The sequence below is a fragment of the Sinocyclocheilus anshuiensis genome, unplaced genomic scaffold (genome assembly GCF_001515605.1).
Source record: "Sinocyclocheilus anshuiensis isolate Anshui unplaced genomic scaffold, SAMN03320099.WGS_v1.1 scaffold9, whole genome shotgun sequence".
NCBI classification, from domain to species: domain Eukaryota; kingdom Metazoa; phylum Chordata; class Actinopteri; order Cypriniformes; family Cyprinidae; genus Sinocyclocheilus; species Sinocyclocheilus anshuiensis.
The window spans coordinates 3047552-3068241 of NW_015540887.1; the positions used below are offsets into that span (position 1 = coordinate 3047552).

Sequence of the window (20690 nt, forward strand, 5' to 3'; positions counted from 1 at the left end):
TTCACCGCTGGAGCAGATGTAGACAAGAATGACTCCTAAGCGATTGAGGTGTTCTGTTGTTGGATGCAATAATGAACATAGCAATCAGTCATTTACTCCCGACATCTGAGCCGCTGAAGATGCAGTGGATTACGTTTGTTTTTGAAGGGAATGCACCCCCGATCTACCTAAATGCGCTTATGTTCGCGCAAATCATTCGTGATCCAGCTTCATCTACAGAAGTAGTGAGTGTAAGGTTTTTTAATGAATATTTGCAAATTGCCTTTCCTAATAATGTGCTAGTTAGCAAGTTTCACGACAAATGCAGCTAAAGTTTACCGTCTCTCAGAGAGCGGCTCAGAAGAGAGGGGCAGGGCGAGCAGAGCTCATTTGCATTTAAAGCGGCATGCAAGGAAACAGCTCGCTATGAAAAGAGCTGTTTTTGACAGGGTAAAAAGGGTGTTGTTTTACACTACCATTGAGAAATTTTAACCAAACTATGTTACAGACTATTCATTAAGACACTAATGAATCATATCAACTTGTGGAAAATGGGCATCTGATGACCCCTTTAAAGACTTTAAAAGGTCATGTCATACATTTATTATTCAGATTCAAGTTCAGAAATTTACATTAAGCTTTCAAACTAAGAATTTAACAAGCCTAATCTTAAATAATCAAGGTAAAAATTGATATTCTAACGACATAACCTTATGATTTTATAAGTAATAATGTTATTTGTCCCTGAAGTTGTGTGAAAAAATATATAATTTAATTCTCACCTTGAGAGTCGTCAACATGAATCCAAGCTGTCCCAGCTGTAGACTGGGGTCTGTAAGGTCCTCTATCAGACTCACTTCAGAGCCCAGGTTTCTGATCCTACACATTCACAAGCGACAGGTTCTTTACGTGGGCAGACAAACTGCACATACATTAATGTTTCAACTGATAACTTTATTGCCAACAAGTCCATATGCAGTGAAAGGTTTATAAAAGTACCGTGCGCGGAGCACCACATAGAGGAAAATTGGAAAGAGGTCATCCATGCACCACAGAAAATCTTGCCCAAGCAGAGCCTGCATGTCCTGGGTGATCTCCTCAAAGGTCAGCTGTATCACCTGCAACTTGTCTGAGGGAGTGAATGCTGTGCTGTAGAAGCAAAAATAAAAATAAAAAGGAGATAGCTAATGAAGTGTTCCTGTTGTTGTTTTCTGCCTTTGTTACACACATGACTATCTTTACCTGATCTGTTGCAGGGTTTCAACAGCAGTTGCAAAGCAGGCGTCTTTTGTACAAGGCAAGACCTGTCCATTAAAATCGATTAAACCAATAAAGTTATATTTTACCATCAGTGTCATTACTGATTATTTTCTTAGAAATGACAAAGCATTACCTGCTTTTTCTCTCCCAATACAGAGATAGACACTGGGCAGAACTTTCTGGAAAACAAAATGACATTGATTCAACTCAACATTGTAAAAACCACCGTCGTTCCTGGCCTGGGGCTTTGATTGGTTATTACTGTATATGCAGGGGCCACAAAAAGTATTTGCACGCTTATGAAATTAAATGTTTATATGCTTAAAAATAGCAAAAAAACACACATTTGATTTCATTGGGTTTGAAATATTAAACATAGCAAATATAATATTGTCTTTTGCATGCATAATGCCTTATAAAAACGTATTTTGTATGATCTCATGAATAATCATAACACAAGTTATAATACATTTTAATACTGGTTATAATTTTTAAGGTAATGATTACTTTTAACACATGATTAACACATTATATCCAAGTTACCATTATAGTTTCCATGGTTATAATGTATTATGAGTCTCATATCTTGACATTTTTAAAGTTTAATGTCTCATAACCACCTCATAGTATCTTATGGCTGTTTAAGAATAGACAAAACCTTGGTTACTTTACTAAAATCAGACAATGAACACTTTGTCAAGATAAGGGACTTACAATACATTACAAATATGGGAACTATACTCCGTTATAAGTTAAGTGGATATAACATGGTGTTTATTACGTGTTATAATTCATCACACTCTTAAAAGGTATAACCACAAATAGGTCAGAAAAATAATATTAAAACTGTCATTACGATTTTTCATGAGATGATACATACAAGTGTTTTTTTATTATTGTCATAAGGCACTATGCATGCATTATAATAAAGTAAGAATACTCTTATAAATGCCTGTATAAATGCACTGCATTATAAATAGTCTTCATAGAAAGTGCTGACTGACTACTGCGAATTGTGAAAGTGAATTGACTACTAATGCATTTTTGCAATGCCTTCTAATTAAAGTGAAAGTGACAGTGAAAGTGACGTGACATGTGGCCAAGTATGGTGACCCATACTCGGAATTAGATGAATGAATTAATTAATTACCAAGGACATGATATTTTGGTGTCCAAATATCATATATCAAATATATCCATTGTTTCATCAACCAAACTACTTTTCATGATGTCCTATTTGAAAAAAGTGTTTGTGCTATATGTTTAACATGAATGCCAGTTAGTTTGATATTTTCCATCTACTGCAATGACTGAAGTGTCCAAATACTTTTTATGGTCAGTATAAATGTATCATAAACACTGTAAAAGAATAATATTTCATATGGTACTGTTACTATTGTCACTTACTGTTGTACTCCAAGGAAGGCTAGAAGAGCAAGATCAGGCTGCTTGTTGAGTCTTAACACACAGTTCCAGTACACCTCCTCCTCTCTCTCTTTCTCTAGTGTGTAGAGAGTGAAGAGAGGAGGGTAAAGCCTCGGCAGCAACACCGGCAGGATAAGACTTGAGCTGCTCACTAACCAACTGCAGTAACACAACACAAGACTGTCATACTTTCAGAAAGTAACTATATCTATCCATTTGTATAGATCTATTTATCTTTTGTGGTAAGAGCGATTTTTAAAGAATTGAAACATTTATTCAGCATGGATCCATTAAAATGATCAGAAGTTACAGTAAAGAGATGTACAATGCTACTAAAGATTTTTTAAATATATAATAGATTGATAATAGATCATAGATAGATCGGAGTAAATTTAACTTAATGTAATGTAACTAAAAAGTGCGAAAATCAGAAATAACAAAACAGTAGTCGAGTGACAGTGATGCTGTCTTACCCCTGCTGTGGTGTTTCTGAATGTGTACTGCTGTTAAGAGACTCTGTGCCCTCATCTGAGGAACTGGAAGAATCCAAAATAAAACCTCCATCCTCAGGGAGACCAGGAAACAGAAACCTGCAGCACATATTTGTAACACAAATATTTGAAAAACAACAACATACTTAATATTCCTTATAAGTTTATAAGGAATATCAAGTATGCAGTGGTCTCTGACACTGTAATGAAATGAACAGTATACCTCATTATTACATTTAGCCGAGTTCATTAAGTAATGAAGTAGTAAAACTAAAAGAAGAACAGAACCTTCACAAGTCAAATGCTTCCTATGAGCTTTGCAAAATGCTCTGCTGGCTTTTAAAGCACTAAAGGTTTCTGGTAACTCATATTGAAGCATGAGAAGTGTTACCTGACTATTTGAAATATGCGCGTTAGGTACGACTGGATCTCCTCCACTGCCTGCTGTAGGAGGCGTCTATTAGAGCCCACACCAACATAAGTCATCCTGTACACAGTCACAAGGGTCTCCAGCAGCCAGCCCAGAGGGTGATGAGGGGTATCACAGGCCTAAAGGGAGTTAGTAACCACCCCAAACTTTTGAACAGTAGTATAACTGCATTATGTAAGAAATGATTAAACCAAATGGCATTTATTGTAAATAAAAATCATATACATCTTACAATATCAAAATCAAGATGAAGACTATGTGACCACCTGTGGTTACTGTGCTAAGACATCTGTGATCTATATAAATTAAGCCAGGTCTCTTCACTAAAAATCCCCTTCACACCAGTTGGTGTCATTGCAAACATGGCTTAGAAAAGTAAATTAGTTCTGAAAAAGCTCTAGCATCATCTGTTTGCAGATGCCACTTGGATTGATATTTTGTATCTAATTCAATGACACTCTTAATTGTGACCATAAGTGTCCAAATGCTTTTTGATGCATCTGTACAGCTGTGCAGACTTAGTGTTAATAAGCCTTTGAACATCTCACCTTCAAGAGATACCGACGGATGCTGTTGTAGGAGTCAGCAGTAACAGGGACCACATGTTGAGGAATCACCTCAAGGCTCTCCAGCATCTTAGTTTGAGATCGGCTTAGCTCCTCTGGACTATAGACAAACATACATCACTGACGATTTCTTCATGCTCTGTTCACTTACATTCATGTGCATACAAATAAAGAAGTTTTGTCTTTTGTGTACCAAAGTTCCAGTTTGGTGAACTATTGAATTAGTATTTGTTATTTAATTTAAAAAAAGAAGCCCTGGAGTGTAACATTAAACCCTTAACTATATGTTGCAGAGTATAAAGCATTTTGTACTGTATGTTACAAAGTGTGATCACATCTTTACTTGTTCATTGCTTTGTGTGTGTGTGTACATACCGATATCTCTGTTGTCTGCGTCTGGCAGTGAGAGCGATGGCGATGTTCTCCCAGGCTTTCTCATGCACTCCTTCTCCAGGACCTTCACAGCCTAATCGACTCCAGCACTCATCAAACACTGCCTTCCACTTTTCTTCTGCAGGCACTGCGTGTTGACCAGCCACACTACACACACACAAACACAAACACAGATTAAAAAATACAAATAAATATACAGTAGGCCAAAGCATTATTCATGACACACTTACGGTATCTTTCTTTCTCTCCTCAAAGCTTCAAAGGGTTTTGTAAAAGTTCCAGCCACTCTTAGACCGGCTCCCCAGTGACCATCAAAGACCCCATCCAAAGAGTCACCATTAGGCATGAACAGAACACCCTTCACATCCATAAAACCACAGGAGATTCAGATACACAGAAGCATTCACATGCACAAATCACAAATAGAGTTTCTATAGATTTACTGTGACAGAAATTGGTCAAATTAATTCAAAGATACCTTTCCGCACAGAGTCCAGTCCTCTAAAAACTCTCCCTCAAAGACTGTGTCATCATCACAGAGAAGAGTCCCATTGCCCTACATCAGACAAAAGACATAGTAAGTTGCTCAAATAATAGTACACACTGTATCTAGTGCCAAAACAGCTAAAGAAGTGTATATTTAATATAAGCAATTTACAGGCACTTCAATGCAGGCATATAATAACATCTCAACCGACCATCATCTTGTTATTACAGAAGATTCCTTCATAATACAATCCAAACTGAGTTATAACGACTCCGACTCCATGACGCTGGTCATCGAGCCACATTCCCATGTATTTCTCTCCTCTGGGAGATATAAAAACAAATTATTGAATTGTTCAGGAGGATGTTTAAAATCTCAAATTTGGTAACTACAATGAACATACCTGCTGAAGTCATCACACACCCCATAGCCTGTTCTCTTGCCTTGAACCCACTGGCCCACAAACACACTACTGGAGGAAGGAGAGGCTAACTTTCCACTCCGTAACATGCCGTGACCATGACACATGTTGTCCCTGAATGAGCCCTCGTATACCTCACCTGAAGCATACCTACAAAGACCACAATCAGACCATGGGCAAGGTACTAGATGGCAACTATAACAATTTAAGATGTTCAGGGTCCCCCATTAACTGATAATGGTTCAAAGAGCTTTATAATATACACATTTACATGATTATTACCAAAATGTGCCAAAGCCATGTATTTTCCCCTCCTTCCAGTGACCTTGGTAACGCTCAAACTTGTTTAAGGTTGTGTTGGGCGTCATAAAATCTCCAAATCTGCAAAGAAAATAGAAATGGTTATTCTCACCAAGGCTGCATTTATTTGATCAAGATAGTGAACAGTCATTTTGTGAAATATTATTACAATTTAAAATAACTGTTTTGTTATTAGAATCTTAAAGAAAGTAATTTATTCCTGTGATATCAAGGCTGAATTGTCAGCTGTCATTACTTCAGTCTTCAGTGTCACATGATCATTCTAATGTGTTGATTTGGTGCTCAGGAGACTTTTTTTTTTTTCATTATTACCAGTGTTGAAAACAGTTGTGCTGCTTAATATTTTTGTGGAAACTGTCATGTGTTTTTATTTTATCAGGATAACTGATGAATAGAAAGATCAAAAGAACAGCATTTATTCATAACAGAAGTCTTTGCAAACACTATAAATGCTAGTGTATAACAAAGAATCTGCAAACACGGGTATGTATGTTAATCTTAAACTGTGCATACTGACCCATCTTCCAACCCGTTCTTGAATGTGCCACAGTAAACTGTCCCCTCTGGCCACTTCAGAGTCCCTCTATTAAAGAAAAGAACAGAAGGTACAAGTACATGTGAACCACAGTTAATTCAAAGATGAAAAAAAAAAGGTTTTTGCACGTTAAGCAGGACTACCACCGGTGTTCCCTGAAAAAAATATAAATGCATGACAGCCCTGCTTAAGCGATTGAGAGAAATTTTTGAAAGAATGTTTTTTTTTTCTATAGAGTGTGAATACAAACAGTCATTATGGGCATGCACTCACTTGCCGTGAGGTTTGCCTGACAGCCAGCGGCCCTCATACGTGGCATCTTTGAGTCGGCCCTCTTTGCTGAAAGTGTAGGTAGACGTGCGTGACACAGGTGGTTCACTTTTCTGGCTGCTTCTAGACACACGTGTCCTTCCGTTCAGGCCTAAAGCAAGCACGTCCTCAATGGCCTGGTTAATGGCTCTCAGCCACTTCCCCTACCAGAAAGCCAGCGGACGGTAGAATTAATGCAAAACAGAAAAACTTCTCAACCAAATTCCTACCGCATCAAGAGCATTACCTTTTCCAAAGGGGATGTTGCCAGAACAACAAAGTTATCTTCAGGTGTGGTCAGCTTAAGGCCATGTCTAGTAATGACAGTCATAGTTTAAACTGGGGCAGAAACGTTTTTCATTGGTTGATGGGTTGACCATTCCAGACCATTTAATATTTATTGAAATGTCATGTGCTAAACTAAATTACATTAAAATGAACTAAAACTGAAAACGAAAGATAAAAGATGTTAAGATGGATAACTTACTGGCCCACACTTTCATCTGAGATGGGCTCCACCCAGAGTGTAGCAAGTGGATAGACGTAATGAGATGAGAACTGTAGAAACAGAGAGAGAGAGAATTTAATCAGTTACATTATAAGCAAACCACTCCCTCATCTACAGTATATTAAGAAGGGAATAAAACTAAAGCCTCTGCTCTGCTGCTGCAGATTTATGAAAATAACATGAAAAGCGATCGTGCATTCGAAATAAGTTTCAATGCCCCGCATATTAATAGCGGCTCCCTGATGCCCGCATTTTATATACAGTATAATTACCCAACGATATAACTGCGAGAGAATGTATTGAAATATATATTTTCCCTGTTTCTTCCTGCTGTGAGCTACTGAAATGAGCAACACTGTGAAACAGCCAATCAGAGCAGAGCTCAACATTGAGCCGCACTGTGAAACAGCTAATCAGAGCAGATCTCAACATTATTATTCATGATCCTTCCAAATAAGGTCAAAACAGACCATTTAATTCTAGGGACAAATCCTAGGGTTGTAAATGGACATGTAAAACTGTTTCTGGGGAGGTTTTGCCCTTACCTAAGCCACATACCTTCTATGTAGATATCAGAGAACAATTTAAAATATTGTATCAATGCATTCTATGGCACCTTTAAACAGGAAATGCATCTAATTTGTGAATAAAACAGGTTTGCCTGAAAGAAAAAAAAACACATTAGCCATATTAAACACTGTCAGTTCCTCAAGGAGCTTCACCCACCCATTCACACAAACACACACCCATGTAACTACTCTTGCACAAGGGAAACCACACCCAACACCCAAACATATTACTACAACTACAGGCAGAAATCAACAGTTAAAAAGATCCATTTAATTTTAAGGAAATAAAAAGTATGCAACGAAACAGAACAATATGATGTGCTATGGCATGATATGATAGTATATGGGTGAAGTAGAGCCCCTCTGAGGTGTGTGAGTGGTTAGACATTGTAAAAAAACTGTTATTAAAAGCATGTGCAGACAAAAGGGAGGAATTGAAACATTTAAATGTCATTGCCATTTTCAAATCACTGGCAAATTAGACCAAGAAGAAACACAGACCAACCAAGCGTGCAAAGAAAACATCACAGCAGAACATACACAGTTCAAGTTTCAAAAACCACAAAGCAATATGAGGCAATATGCCAGCATACCCGACAAACAAATACACACACAATGTTTTTTTTGGTTTTATGATGACTACATAGATATAGACATTTATACTGTACAAACATTATATTCTATCCACTAACCCTACCCCTAAACCTACCACTTACAAAAAATGGGCACTTGTAATTTTTCTAAATAAATAATACAAAAAAAAAACATTTAGTCTGATTTTAAAAACTATTTCCGCATGGACATCTACATTTTGTAACCACATCATCAAAAATTGCAAGTTTTACTATCCTTGTGGGGACATGGTATACCCGGACCACACACGCGCACACGCTCGAAAACAACAACTGATATATTCTTAAAGTTTAAATTAATGGAGATTCAGTGTTTAAAACCAGTTTAAAACTAGGATCAAAATGTCTTATAAGTTGCCCTAACTATTATTTTTTAATTCCATTTCTGGTTTTCTGCCATTTTACTGATGTAGTACTAGTATTATTTATATACTATTATAGCATGTATTACAATTTTGAACTAGCTTTTATCTTAATATTTTCAGTTTTCATTTTAATAATTTTGTTATGTGTTTCTGTCATTTATATTGGGGTTTGTTTATACATATTTCTATATGGCTTTCTTTTTATATTATAGTAATTTTATTATTCAAGTTATTTGCCAATGCAATATTTAAATTTTTTCATCTAACATTCATATTTTACTTAAGCTTTATTTAACAGTATAGTAGTTTTAGTTAACAATGCAACAAAACAATAGCAATGTTTTGCAAAAAAAGCCAGCAATGCTGGCTAATAATGACAGGGAGAATGTGTTGCAAATGACACAAGCAAGACTTGAATTCACGTTGGAATATGCACACTATCTGCCAGGCCACGTCTTCAACACACTGATCGGTTTTAAACAAGTTTAACATTGGGCACAAAATGTTAATAGTTAATAGCAATAGTTAATGCATAAAGATTCCATGTTAAAGCAAGGTTTAACATTCACACTATCATCTCTGTTGCCCACTCTTTCCATTAATCTGATTACAATATAGCATGACTCTACATGCATCTTTCATTGGCAGAATAATGAACTTCAATTAGAACCAAAAATAATAAAGGGAAAAGATGCCAGCTGATGATTCAAAAGGAAGAAACGAAGAGGCCTTAGCATGGGAAAATTTCATCAAACAACAATTTCCATGTGGACATTTCAGGCTTTATAATGTTTTTTTTTTCAGGCTCAAATCAAGCCGTAAAGTATACACTGCTTCTGTGAAAGCAGGAATTGAAAAACACAATACTCACAAGCTTCTTTGATGGAATAGTTCCCTGAATGAATGAAGACAATAAAAAAAAACATGAATAAAATGAAAAATGAGTGTAATGAAAATTACAGGGTGGTAAATTTTGTGTTAAAATGAATTAACCTGTGCATGAACCAGCACATCACTGAAGAGGATGAACCAGCTGGCAGAGAATCTTCCAGCATTCTGTAACGTCAGAGCTTTATTACTGCTCTCACAAACCAGACGACGAGACGGCTTACGCAGGGATTCCTGAGAAAGAGAAGGTCACGTAAAGAGAACGGCACACATGCAGACACATGACGTGTGCACATGAATCCACCCAGCCACACACAGGTTTCCACATTAACTAAACAGAAATGTATCTGAAACTTATGTGGTCATATCTGACACTATTTAGTCTTGCAGCACGCTGAGCAATTCAACTTCATTAAAGGAAACAGTAACTAGGCCAACTTAACCACATTATACAGTGGAAGTAATATACTGTACAGTCACAAGTACAGGGAGGGAAATGAACACCAGCCAAACACTGGTACATTTTCACAGTGGCGGATTATATTGCATTATGCGTGAACCACTACAGCAGGCCAACATTTATTATTAGTTGATTATTAAAACAATTCTCGTATTGACCCAGAAACTGTTGCTTAGTAAAGACAACATATGTGGTAAGAATGAAAAGTTCATCTAATTTGCTACTTGCCTTGATCTTAGTAGATTGTTACTGCTCAAATGCATACTGCAAGTACTCTTCACACGCACTCATTTTATAGGGATGTAACGAATAACCGCGAGCCGGTTGAAAATCGATTCAAATATGTGACGATTCAAATTGGTTGAGATGCTAAACAAATCGCGATTCATTTAGAGGTAGGAGTTTATATGAATGTATGTCTGAAGGGAACTTAGTCTTTATAAAAGTTTAGATGGTATTTTTTTCTTTTTATAATGCAGCGTTGCATTGCTTTGTTTACAGCCGAAACCAAGGAAATGCTTTAAGCGCCACCTGCTGGCAGAGAGTGTATCTGTGTCTCATTCAGCTCGTCTGCTGTTTCTGTTTCATGCAGATATTTTTGTATGTATAGTTTCACAAAACTGAAGTCAAACCATTCTATTTTTGCTTCAAATTTCGACATTATACAATCTAATTTAGATTAAAAACTGCTCATGTTGCATGTATGCAGCATCTTTGTTTGGATCATGATTAAAATGCAGTGGTTGCCTCTAATTTAAATGGAAAGAGCATAGACAAAGCCTTATTTTGTTTATATGAAGATATATATTTTATTTGTGTTATTTATTTGATTTGGGGCTTGTTTTAAAATTTCAATTTAGTTTTGTAAAAAATAAAAGGACAAATTTAATTTATAATTTGTCTTAAATCTCATTTTGTAAAAAAAAAAAAGTGAATCGACCCGGGAAATCAAAACCGTGATTCGAATCGAATCGTGAGTTGAGTGAATCGTTACATCCCTACTCATTTATGAGGGTGTTTTCACGCTGAGAATTTTGTTATATATGTGAATGCTTAAAGCATCAGCTGTCAAAACTTCATATGCTTTTTGTGTTCGCTCAACTTCATTTACAAATTAATTCTTTTTTGCATTTGAATGGAAACATTTAAAATGGCTGCTGGGCAAACAAGCGAATTTTCCAATCTTACTGCACAGAAAGGTTTGTAAAATATTAAAATGTTAGACAGCACACCTAACTATTGTGAATTTAACTAAAGAGCAAGACATGCAGCAAGACAGAAGCAAATTGACGTTATTGTGAAACAAAAATACAATTCAGTTGGAGGATATACTGTAGAAAAGTTTGGGGTCAGTAAGTTTTTATAAAGGAATTAATACTTTTATTCAGCAAGGATGCATTAATCAAAACTGATGTTACAAAAGATTTCTATTTCAAATAAATGCTATTCTTTTGAAATTTCTATTCAACAAAGAATCCAGAAAACTGTAAAACAGTACAATATTTCTTAAGCATCAAATTATCATGTGACACTTAAGACTAGAATAATGGCTGCTGCAAATTCAGCTTTGCCAATACAGGAATAAATTCCATTTTAAAATATATATACAAATAAAAAAAATCTAATAATATTTTACAATATTTCTATTTTAAATTGCAATAATATATCACAATATTTCTGTTTTATTGTACTTTTGATTAAATACATTTTGATTAAATAAATAGACTTCTTTCCAACCCCAAACTTTTAAACGGTAATGTACGTAGTCCTTCATATACAAGCATGTTGCTATCCAACAAAAACAACAGCTATGGGAGCTGCACAGTGACCTGGCAGACAGGTACTACTGCACATCATCAGAAGCCAGGACTGCAACTAATTATTCACATTCTGCACCATACCGAATTCTTCCCTTTGAAGTTCTTCCAGAAATTGAAAGTGGCCTCAGCATCTCTTCTCTGCTTGCTGACAAGGCAGGCTAAAGCTTCATATTTGGAGCAGCCATTTTGAATCCAATCATATTCCTCAGTGTTCTAAAAAATAAAAGATTTGTCATGTATTTTTATGCCACTTTCATTCCTTTAAAGAGCATAATGAAAATAATTTTCTTACCACTTCAAAGCAGTGGGCTAGTTTTAGAAGTAATCTGTTATACCCATGCAGGTGCTGCAAGGGCATATAAAACAAGTTGACTAACAGATCATAGGGTGATGCATTCTTCTCCTTGGACTCTAGCAGAGTCTGTATCAACTCCAGCTTCTTCCCAAAGCATTCTCTGAAGAAACAGATCATGCATGACCAAATATATTATTTGCATATATTATAATGATGCCCATAGATGATACATTAATGAGTATGACAACGCACTGTGAGGGCTTCAGCAATGACTGGAATCCTCCCATAACAAGAAAGTTTCCTACTGGATCGCTGTACCTGAGGATAAACATCATCACTGATGTTATCATAGAGATTTGAAAATATAAAAGATGTTAACGTCTCTTGAGTTTGAATACTTACTCTTTATACGTGTCCATGAAAATGTCTGTGCTCTTGATCAAGACCAGTGTTTTGATCACTTTGCCTCGCTGCAGGAAGTTGGTGAGGGATACCGAGTGCTGTCCTGTCAGATGGCAAAGCTTGCTGAAACTACTAGCCATCTCTTGAAACAGCAACATGGAGGACTGACCCAGAGACAAGGCCAAACTTGCTACATTACAACAGAGTGGGTACAAACAATATAAAAAAACAGTAACAATCCACAAATTCAAAACAAAATGTGCAATGAGTAAAACAATCTGTTACATACCACGGGCTAGAAGGGGGCTCAGGATTTTGCTCTTCACCTTACTGAGGGTGCAGTAGAATTTCCTCTCTGCTGAAGCTAGTTCATGGATTGAAGCTATGAAACCCATCGCGTTTTGATCGGCCAAAGCCAAACAATTCAGTCCTCCCCCAAACACTTTACTCACATAGCCAATCTAAACAAAGGACACAGACAAATTAGAGTAAATTGCAACTTTACATAACAGTAAATCACAAATATTAAAATGAATGTGATTACCTTCCAGTATATTATACATTAACCAATCACTGATACTTGCTGGAAAAATTATGTATTCAAGCAGTTTCAATTAATTATTTATATACTATTATAGATTTTATCAACATTTTGAATTAAATTTTTATATATGTTTTCATTTTTATTTTTATTTGTAGTTGTAATTTTGTTATGTGTTTTTGTATTTTGTATTACATTGTTTTTAAAAATATTTACAAATACTTTTATTTAGTTTTTATTTCGGTGTAAGCATTAGTTTTATTTAGTGCTGTCAAACGATTAATCGCATCCAAAATAAAAGTTTTTGTTTACATAATATATATATATGTGTGTACTGTGTACATTTATTATGTATATATAAATACACACACATGCATGTATATATTTAAGAAAAATGTTATGTTTATATATTAAATATATTTATATATAACAAATTGAATATACATTTATAAATATGAATATAAATGTATGCATGTAAATACATGTAAATATTTTAAATATATATACTGTATGTGTGTGTATTTATATATACATAATACACATACACAGTACACATACATATATTATGTAAACAAAAACTTTTATTTATTAATTTATTAGTTATTAGTTTATTTATTGTTTATAAATTAATCGTTTTGACAGCACTAATATATATATATATATATATATTTTAGTTATTTTTAGTAGTTCAATGAATTTCACCTGACACAGCAACATTTCCAATTTTAATTTAGTTTTTCATCTAAGACTGCTATTTTCTTTTAGATTTATAAACAAAAATACATCAAATAATATAACTAAAAAGTAGTTTTATTTTTAGATGTATTTTGGAAGGTCTATTTTATTTTGGCTATTTTGTTATTATTTAATATATATATATATATATATATATATATATTTAATCATTAATATTATTTTTTTTCCTTTTCTTTGTCACTGATTTTGTGCTATGTTTTACAATGGTGTACTCTACAGTGAAGCAGGATGGCTTCAGATAATTTATAAGTTTAATTGTGTAACACTAATAAATGCAGATGTTATTTTGCTAACAGCCTACACAAAGTAAAAATAAATAACTGTATCAACAGAATAAACTGTCATAACGGTCTGTACGAACATTCATGCAGAAGGGCAGAAGGGTGGGCGTCTGGGTGTAGGTCCCGGAGAGGGGATGAGCGCTGTCAGTGCTCTCCAGCACCTGCTCTCCGCTGTAGTACAGTATGGGCTGATAACAGTCTCCATCAGCCAGCTGCAAAGTGTGCGTTTGCCCTGCTGCCACGTCCCACACACGGATACCCTCAGAAATCTATCGTCACATAAAAGCACATTCATTGTTATACAGGGAACTGTATGCCTTAAAAGGGAAGGTCTGCAGAAAAAGTGATTGCATATCATCAAATAATTACCATGGCGAGATTAGGAACTGTGCTAGGAGCATTTATACGACCCAGCTGTCCAAATTTGTCACTTCCCCAGGAATAAACCTGTGAGAGAGAAGAAATACACACTTATTGTTATGAGGAAGAGGTGACAGAAGAGAACAGAAAAATTTGTTATACTATAACTATATACTAATAGTTAAACTATTAATAATTATTTTCGCTAGTCGTAATAAAGCTGAAATATAAATACTTATAAAGCTTAAATGGAAATTAGACATGTTGCTTTGGCATGTAACAGAAATAACTAAGTTTAAGTTGAAGTATTACAATTTTTTAAATTAAACAAAAATATATTGAAGCTATAGTAAATTTAAAAAAGGAAAAAAATTGCAACAAATTACTAACAAAATTGCTAACATATAAACTAAAATTGTAATAAAAAGTAAATAGTAAAGTATATAAACAAAACTAAAATTACAGTGGCCTAAATATTCAAAACAGACCTAACGTAAGCTACAAGGTGTTCAATCATATGCAACTTCACTGTATTTAACAGCCAAATTCAAGGAGCAGCACTACACTACTACTTACAATAATGAGACAAGAGCCTCTGATAAGAGAAGTTGCTGTTATCATAATGGCAATCGTGACAAGCAGGATTGTGCTTATGTTTTGACAGCTGGTAGGGTAACATTAGCTAGCTACCTAGTACCTACTTAAAGTTTTTACAAAGCAAACAATCCCATTCAAATGCAATACTACAGTTTTCTGATATAAAAAAAAAAACACATTTAAAATGACAGAAATGAGACTCAGGCTGCTGTTACATCACTTGCAAGGCTTTAAGGGATTAATACAGTAGTAATTTCCTTATAAATATACAGTCTTGTACTTTGCATCTTTTTTATATTTTTGTATGTATATTTTTGCTATGAATCAGTTCAGGCCTAAAACGCCTTACTGAAGAATTTTGAAGACACTGTTGCAGTCTATAATCGAAAGGAGAAATATTCTGAAGTCCCTCTCTACCTGGCATTGAGCTGTCAGTGCCAATGAGTGATTTGCTCCAGCAGTGATCTTGACAACTTCCTTTTTACTTAAGCTCTTGATGCAGAGAGGCTGTAACCTGTAGGAGGAAAACCAAAATATGTTTCCAGTCATGCACTGTGGTCAAGGACATGAACAGTTAAACATAAACAAAACACTTATGTGTTTATGAGGGCTCTAATGTACCTGGGCAAATAGTCTCCATGACCTAGCTGACCTTCCTGGCCCCTCCCCCAACTCCACACCTCAGTGTAGAGGGAAGGAAGGATATTTCTGCATTCTGAGGTAGTAGTAGTAGTCCTGGCACCTACTACAGCTCTTAAATGGTTGGTTCGATGACTGCCAGAAGGTGACACTGAAATTCAACAGCGTATTAAAAATACTCTTCATGCAAATAACCAACTAAATAAACTGAATTTCTACAACCTTAAGTTTTTAAAGGGAGAGTTCACCCCAAAATAATAATTCTGTAATTCCTGTAAAAAAGTATTTAAACCTGGAACCTAAACAGTTTTGGTGACCTTTAACTTCCATTGTATAGACAAAAACACTTCTCAAAATATCTTATTTTGTGTTCTAAAGAATAAAATAAGTGGCAAGTGTCCTTGTTGCACGTTACATGTACTTACTATTATAATAACAATAAATTAAGCATAATTACATGCAAGTAACACTAAATCCTAATCCTAACCCTACCTATATGGTAAGTACATGTAGTTAATTAATTATACTCAGTAAATGTATATTTACACTGTAACAAGGACAACTTAAAATAAAGTGTAAGCAAGTAAGTCATACAGGTTTGGAACAACATGAGGGTGAGTAAATGATAACACAATGTTCACTTTTGGGTGAACTATCAATTAAAAGTGCACTCTGTAACTTTTTGTCTCGCTGACCAATATGACAGTGCTCTTGGAACTACGATCAATGTGGATGCAGCATCATGCAAAAGTAAAGCTTTCAGTAACCAATGCCATCGTAGAAATACCCTTTGTGCAGCCGATTCATTTCTTCTGCAAGTGAAAGTGTTTTGCATAAAAAATGCATATGATTTAAATAGTAGCAAGTTAAAGTAGCAAGATAAAGTACATAGTATTTGGCAGGTCATATGTGACCCTGGACCACAAAACCAATCATAAGTAGCACGGCCATATTTGTAGCAATAGCCAACAATACACTGTATGGGTCAAAATTATCGATTTTTCTTTTATGCCAAAAATCATTAGGATATTAAGTAAAGATTATGTTCCATGAAGATATTTTGTAAATTTCCTACCATAAATATATCAAAACCTAATTTTTGATTAGTAATATGCATTGATAAGAACTTAATTTGGACAACTTTAAAGGCAATTTTCTCAATATTTAGATTTTTTGCACCCTCAGATTCCAGATTTTCAAATAGTTGTATCTCGGCCAAATATTGTCATATCCTAACAAACCATACATTGATGGAAAGCTTATTTATTCAGCTGTCAGGTGATGTATAAATCTCTATTTCAAAAAAATTGACCCTTATGACTGGTTTTGTGCTCCAAGGTCACATATGTTCTTACCATTGCTCAACAATATGGATGGCAAGCTGAAGCCAGTTGATGAAAAATTTACTGCATGGTTACTGAAAAATGTACATTCATTTATTTTGCTAATTTAAATGTTTGTTTTTTTTTCCTTGCATTTCTACATTGGTTTTGCAAATTCTGCTCATTTCTCACCACTATAATAACATCCAGTTGGCTAACGCCCAACTAAAATCAAAAGTCATATTTTGTGATGATTAGCAAGTTAAAATGTTGGCTGGGCCACTAAAATCTAAACTTTAGAAGAAAACAACTTATTGTTGAGCCCTGATTGGTTGATTAAGACAACACACTCATGTAGAATGAATAAAATGTTATATTAGCCCCTGATTTAATATTTTATAAACATATTTTTCAAATAAACTTTTGAGGTTCACAATACCTGGAGAGAAGCCAGGTAAAGACCTTCTGCGATTACGTGCTTCAGCGTCCTCTAACGTGATGTCCGTCAGACTGGTGCTCTTCTTGACTTGAAGAGGATCTGCTGGACAGAAGTCCATTCCAGCTGTCTCTCCTCCCTCCTCACAGGACTCAAATAAACATCCATTGCTAACCACGTGGTCACTGATGCAAACGCCTCCATCCACACTTGAGTGCAGTGAAGAATCATCAGAAGTGGAATCCAGTGTTGGTATTAAATGGAGAGAGTGTTTCCGGTCTGTGACAGTATCTGATGCACAGCGTTGTCTGTATCTGATATCAGTTCGACTCAGTGCTGGTGAAGAGGGACGTAGTGTAAGCTCATCACTTTGGTCTGATCGGAAAGGACATGTAAGTGACGACTGACGGCTCGGAGGATGGGAACCTCCCAAAGAGTTGGCCTCGGCCTGCTCAGCGAGGGTCTGGTCTGAAATTCTTTTGAGGTAGTCTGTCAGAGCTTGCTCATCAGGGTAGGGATTGCTTTTGGTTCGTCGTAGACGTGCATGTCCGGTTTCAGATAAAGCAGGGACTGGTTGAGACTCCTGGCTTGTTGTATTTTGCTGAGATCTGACTGAAAAACCTGGGTCTTCGCAGATGTTCTTCAAGGTCAACGGGGATACTTCGAAGTGGGGTGAGGAGTTTTTACTTTGTGGTGTCTGGGTTGGAGAACTCTGTCCTGACCTTCGACCTTCTTTAGAATCAGTCAGTTCCACTCCAAGTGGGCAGTAATGCTCATCAGAGATAACAACATGGTCATCCTTGTCAGTCACGGTGTAAATGCTCTGCTTACACTGCCCACATCTATCCCGAGCTTGCTGACTGTCGTCTGGGGGAGAAAGAATCTGAACCAGAGCCAGGCTGTGAAACCCACCACAAGCAATCTGAACCACATATCTTCCCACAAGATGCTCCACCTTCTGGGGTTTCCATACCGGGAATATATTGGTGACTAGTCCCAGCTGGCAGCCACTACCCCATGCCCACACCTCATGCTTTCTTGACAGGGCCAGAGTGTGCTGCGCTCCGCAGGCTACATTCAGGACTTGGACCAGTTGCGGAGGATGGATCTCGCCATCCACCACATTAACGGGAGTGGGACTGGGTACCTGGTCCATTCCAGAGACGCCACACTGGCCATGAGAGTTCTCCCCCCACATGTGGATGAGGCCATCCTCCGTTACAGCAGAACAGTGATAGCTGCCCGCTGACACAGAGATCACACGCTGACCGCTCAGGGCGCTCTCTATAACAGGGCCGGAAGGCTGAGATTCGACTCGTTTCCATGGCTGCTCGCCAAAATTATACACATGCCCATCTGAGAGAGAAACATGTTTGACAATTATACAATACTGTCCAAGAGACCAAGAGATCAGTCTTCAGTCAGATCAGTCAGGAAGAAGGATTGGTACCATTACTAAATTAATTAATTAAATTAAATAGAAAATTAATGAGAAAATACAATTTCCTACAGATTAAAACAACATATTTAAGGGGCCAGAAGAGGGTGAAACACAGCCATGAAAATTAAAAATTTTACTGATTTGTTACAAAACAAAAACTCAACTAATATATCTCAGAGGAATAAATTAAATGAAAAACTATAAAAGATCAATTTTATCCATGACGTATAAATTACATACACCTTGCAGAATCTGTAAACAACTCAAAAAGATGAAGACATGTACATTTTTCTTATTCTGTCTAAAGCTCATATTTTAATACTGTCTTTCAGAAGTTAAACTAGATACTTACATGTTTCCCAAAAGGTAAAATAAGAAAAAGTACCCTGATCATCAACTTCAAAAAGATTTCTCTTTCCTTATGTTACTTTCTTGAGCATCAATGAATGTCCAACACTTTTGCGACTGTTGTGTTATGATGAGTGCCTCAATTGTCCTTACGGTGAAAAGATGGATGTCAAAATCATACAGTACTGACAAAAACATGCAATTTTTAAGATCCTTCTTATTTATTTTTTTTAAATCCCAGATTTTCCAGATTCTGCAAGGTGCATGTAAACTCTTGACTACAACAGTATGCAACTGAATTATGCGGTCATTTCATCTTCATTTACAGCTTGCTTCTGACCTTCTGTCAGCAGAAGTCCATGTAAAGTCCCCAGTGCAGCATGAAGCACTGGCCTGGACAGCAGCAGTCTCTCTGGGGTCACCCTGCAGAAATAGCCCTGCCATCTGTAGAGCACACCTTTCTCTCTAGAGCCCCTCTCTTCTCCAGAGCTGGAACTGAATAACTGATGCAAAGAGCTGGGTAAACATTCCTCAAAATTAATTTTGCGTTCAAATGGACGGGAAAATAACAGCATGCCGGTTTGTAACGAGACAAGAGGGAATAAATAATGACAGAAAGCACTTTCAAATAGTAACACATTATAACAGAAATCAGTACACACCAGCTCTGTTCCTCCATCGGCATGATTTAATCCATTTCAGACGGTGTGACAGCCACTCCAGCATCTAAATGACATAAAATAGTGATTTAAAACGAACTTCACAAGCGAAAGTAACTGACACACGCCCTTACTAACACTTACAAGCACTGACGAGATGTTTATCGAAATTCAGCTTCTGACATATTAAAACCGCCCAAGAGAGTAAACAGAGAGTAGTTAAGCTCGTTTAAGTTCAATAAGCGTAACGTATTTACAAAACTGTGCACACTGTTTTTTTAGTGAAACGTAACATCCTGCAGTAGCTTGCGTGTGAATGGCTGTCCGCTTTTGATATCTAAAAAAATGCTGGCGACTCAACTTGAAGTTTGTTGTGGGAACGACGGAAAGCGCGGAGGGTCATAATAGTCTCACTGTACAGATTTAGGAAACGCGAATGTTGTCTGAAAATCATGTAAAACTTTATTATTTAGATTTCTTTAACCTTGGAGATGCATGTATAATCAGGAAACTGTCAAAATAGTCAAATGCAGCTGTTATGGGAACAAGTTGCAGCAACGCTCTTTTGAGCAACACGCTGTTTTGATCATAATTTTAATTGTATTTTTGTGTTTATTTAAATTTGTGTGTGTTGGTATTTTGGCAATCCAAAGTATTATTTCAAGCAATCCAACCAATAAAATTGCTTTCAAATTGATACTGGTATAATTAAATATGCCATTTAGATGTAGGATAGTGTGTATTTTCATTAAAG

At 36.1% G+C, this 20690-nt stretch overlaps 1 protein-coding gene across 2 annotated transcripts in view; it reads right to left on the bottom strand.

Moving 5' to 3' along the window:
• The window catches only part of LOC107688763 (alsin-like), a 21773-nt gene extending 1486 nt beyond the window's left edge, over window positions 1-20287 (bottom strand). Inside the window, exons 1-33 of one of the 2 annotated variants that reach the window (XM_016486525.1) lie at window positions 20081-20287; window positions 19940-20003; window positions 19618-19793; window positions 17492-18844; window positions 15713-15881; window positions 15509-15605; window positions 14504-14581; window positions 14215-14403; window positions 12846-13017; window positions 12557-12746; window positions 12407-12472; window positions 12152-12314; window positions 11941-12072; window positions 9685-9813; window positions 9563-9586; window positions 7105-7175; window positions 6865-6931; window positions 6582-6781; window positions 6291-6356; window positions 5735-5833; window positions 5435-5602; window positions 5243-5354; window positions 5023-5100; window positions 4775-4902; window positions 4527-4691; window positions 4134-4251; window positions 3547-3704; window positions 3138-3254; window positions 2647-2823; window positions 1373-1418; window positions 1222-1283; window positions 979-1128; window positions 762-858 (exon numbers count right to left, since the gene is read on the bottom strand). In XM_016486525.1, coding sequence (XP_016342011.1) covers window positions 762-858; window positions 979-1128; window positions 1222-1283; window positions 1373-1418; window positions 2647-2823; window positions 3138-3254; window positions 3547-3704; window positions 4134-4251; window positions 4527-4691; window positions 4775-4902; window positions 5023-5100; window positions 5243-5354; window positions 5435-5602; window positions 5735-5833; window positions 6291-6356; window positions 6582-6781; window positions 6865-6931; window positions 7105-7175; window positions 9563-9586; window positions 9685-9813; window positions 11941-12072; window positions 12152-12314; window positions 12407-12472; window positions 12557-12746; window positions 12846-13017; window positions 14215-14403; window positions 14504-14581; window positions 15509-15605; window positions 15713-15881; window positions 17492-18844; window positions 19618-19793; window positions 19940-19962 — 5040 coding nt within the window. In that variant the 5' untranslated portion in view covers window positions 19963-20003; window positions 20081-20287. The remainder of the gene's footprint in view (window positions 1-761; window positions 859-978; window positions 1129-1221; window positions 1284-1372; window positions 1419-2646; window positions 2824-3137; window positions 3255-3546; window positions 3705-4133; window positions 4252-4526; window positions 4692-4774; window positions 4903-5022; window positions 5101-5242; window positions 5355-5434; window positions 5603-5734; window positions 5834-6290; window positions 6357-6581; window positions 6782-6864; window positions 6932-7104; window positions 7176-9562; window positions 9587-9684; window positions 9814-11940; window positions 12073-12151; window positions 12315-12406; window positions 12473-12556; window positions 12747-12845; window positions 13018-14214; window positions 14404-14503; window positions 14582-15508; window positions 15606-15712; window positions 15882-17491; window positions 18845-19617; window positions 19794-19939; window positions 20004-20080) is intronic. The other variant, XM_016486526.1, reaches the window with a different exon arrangement.
• Between the last annotated feature and the right edge of the window lie 403 nt (window positions 20288-20690).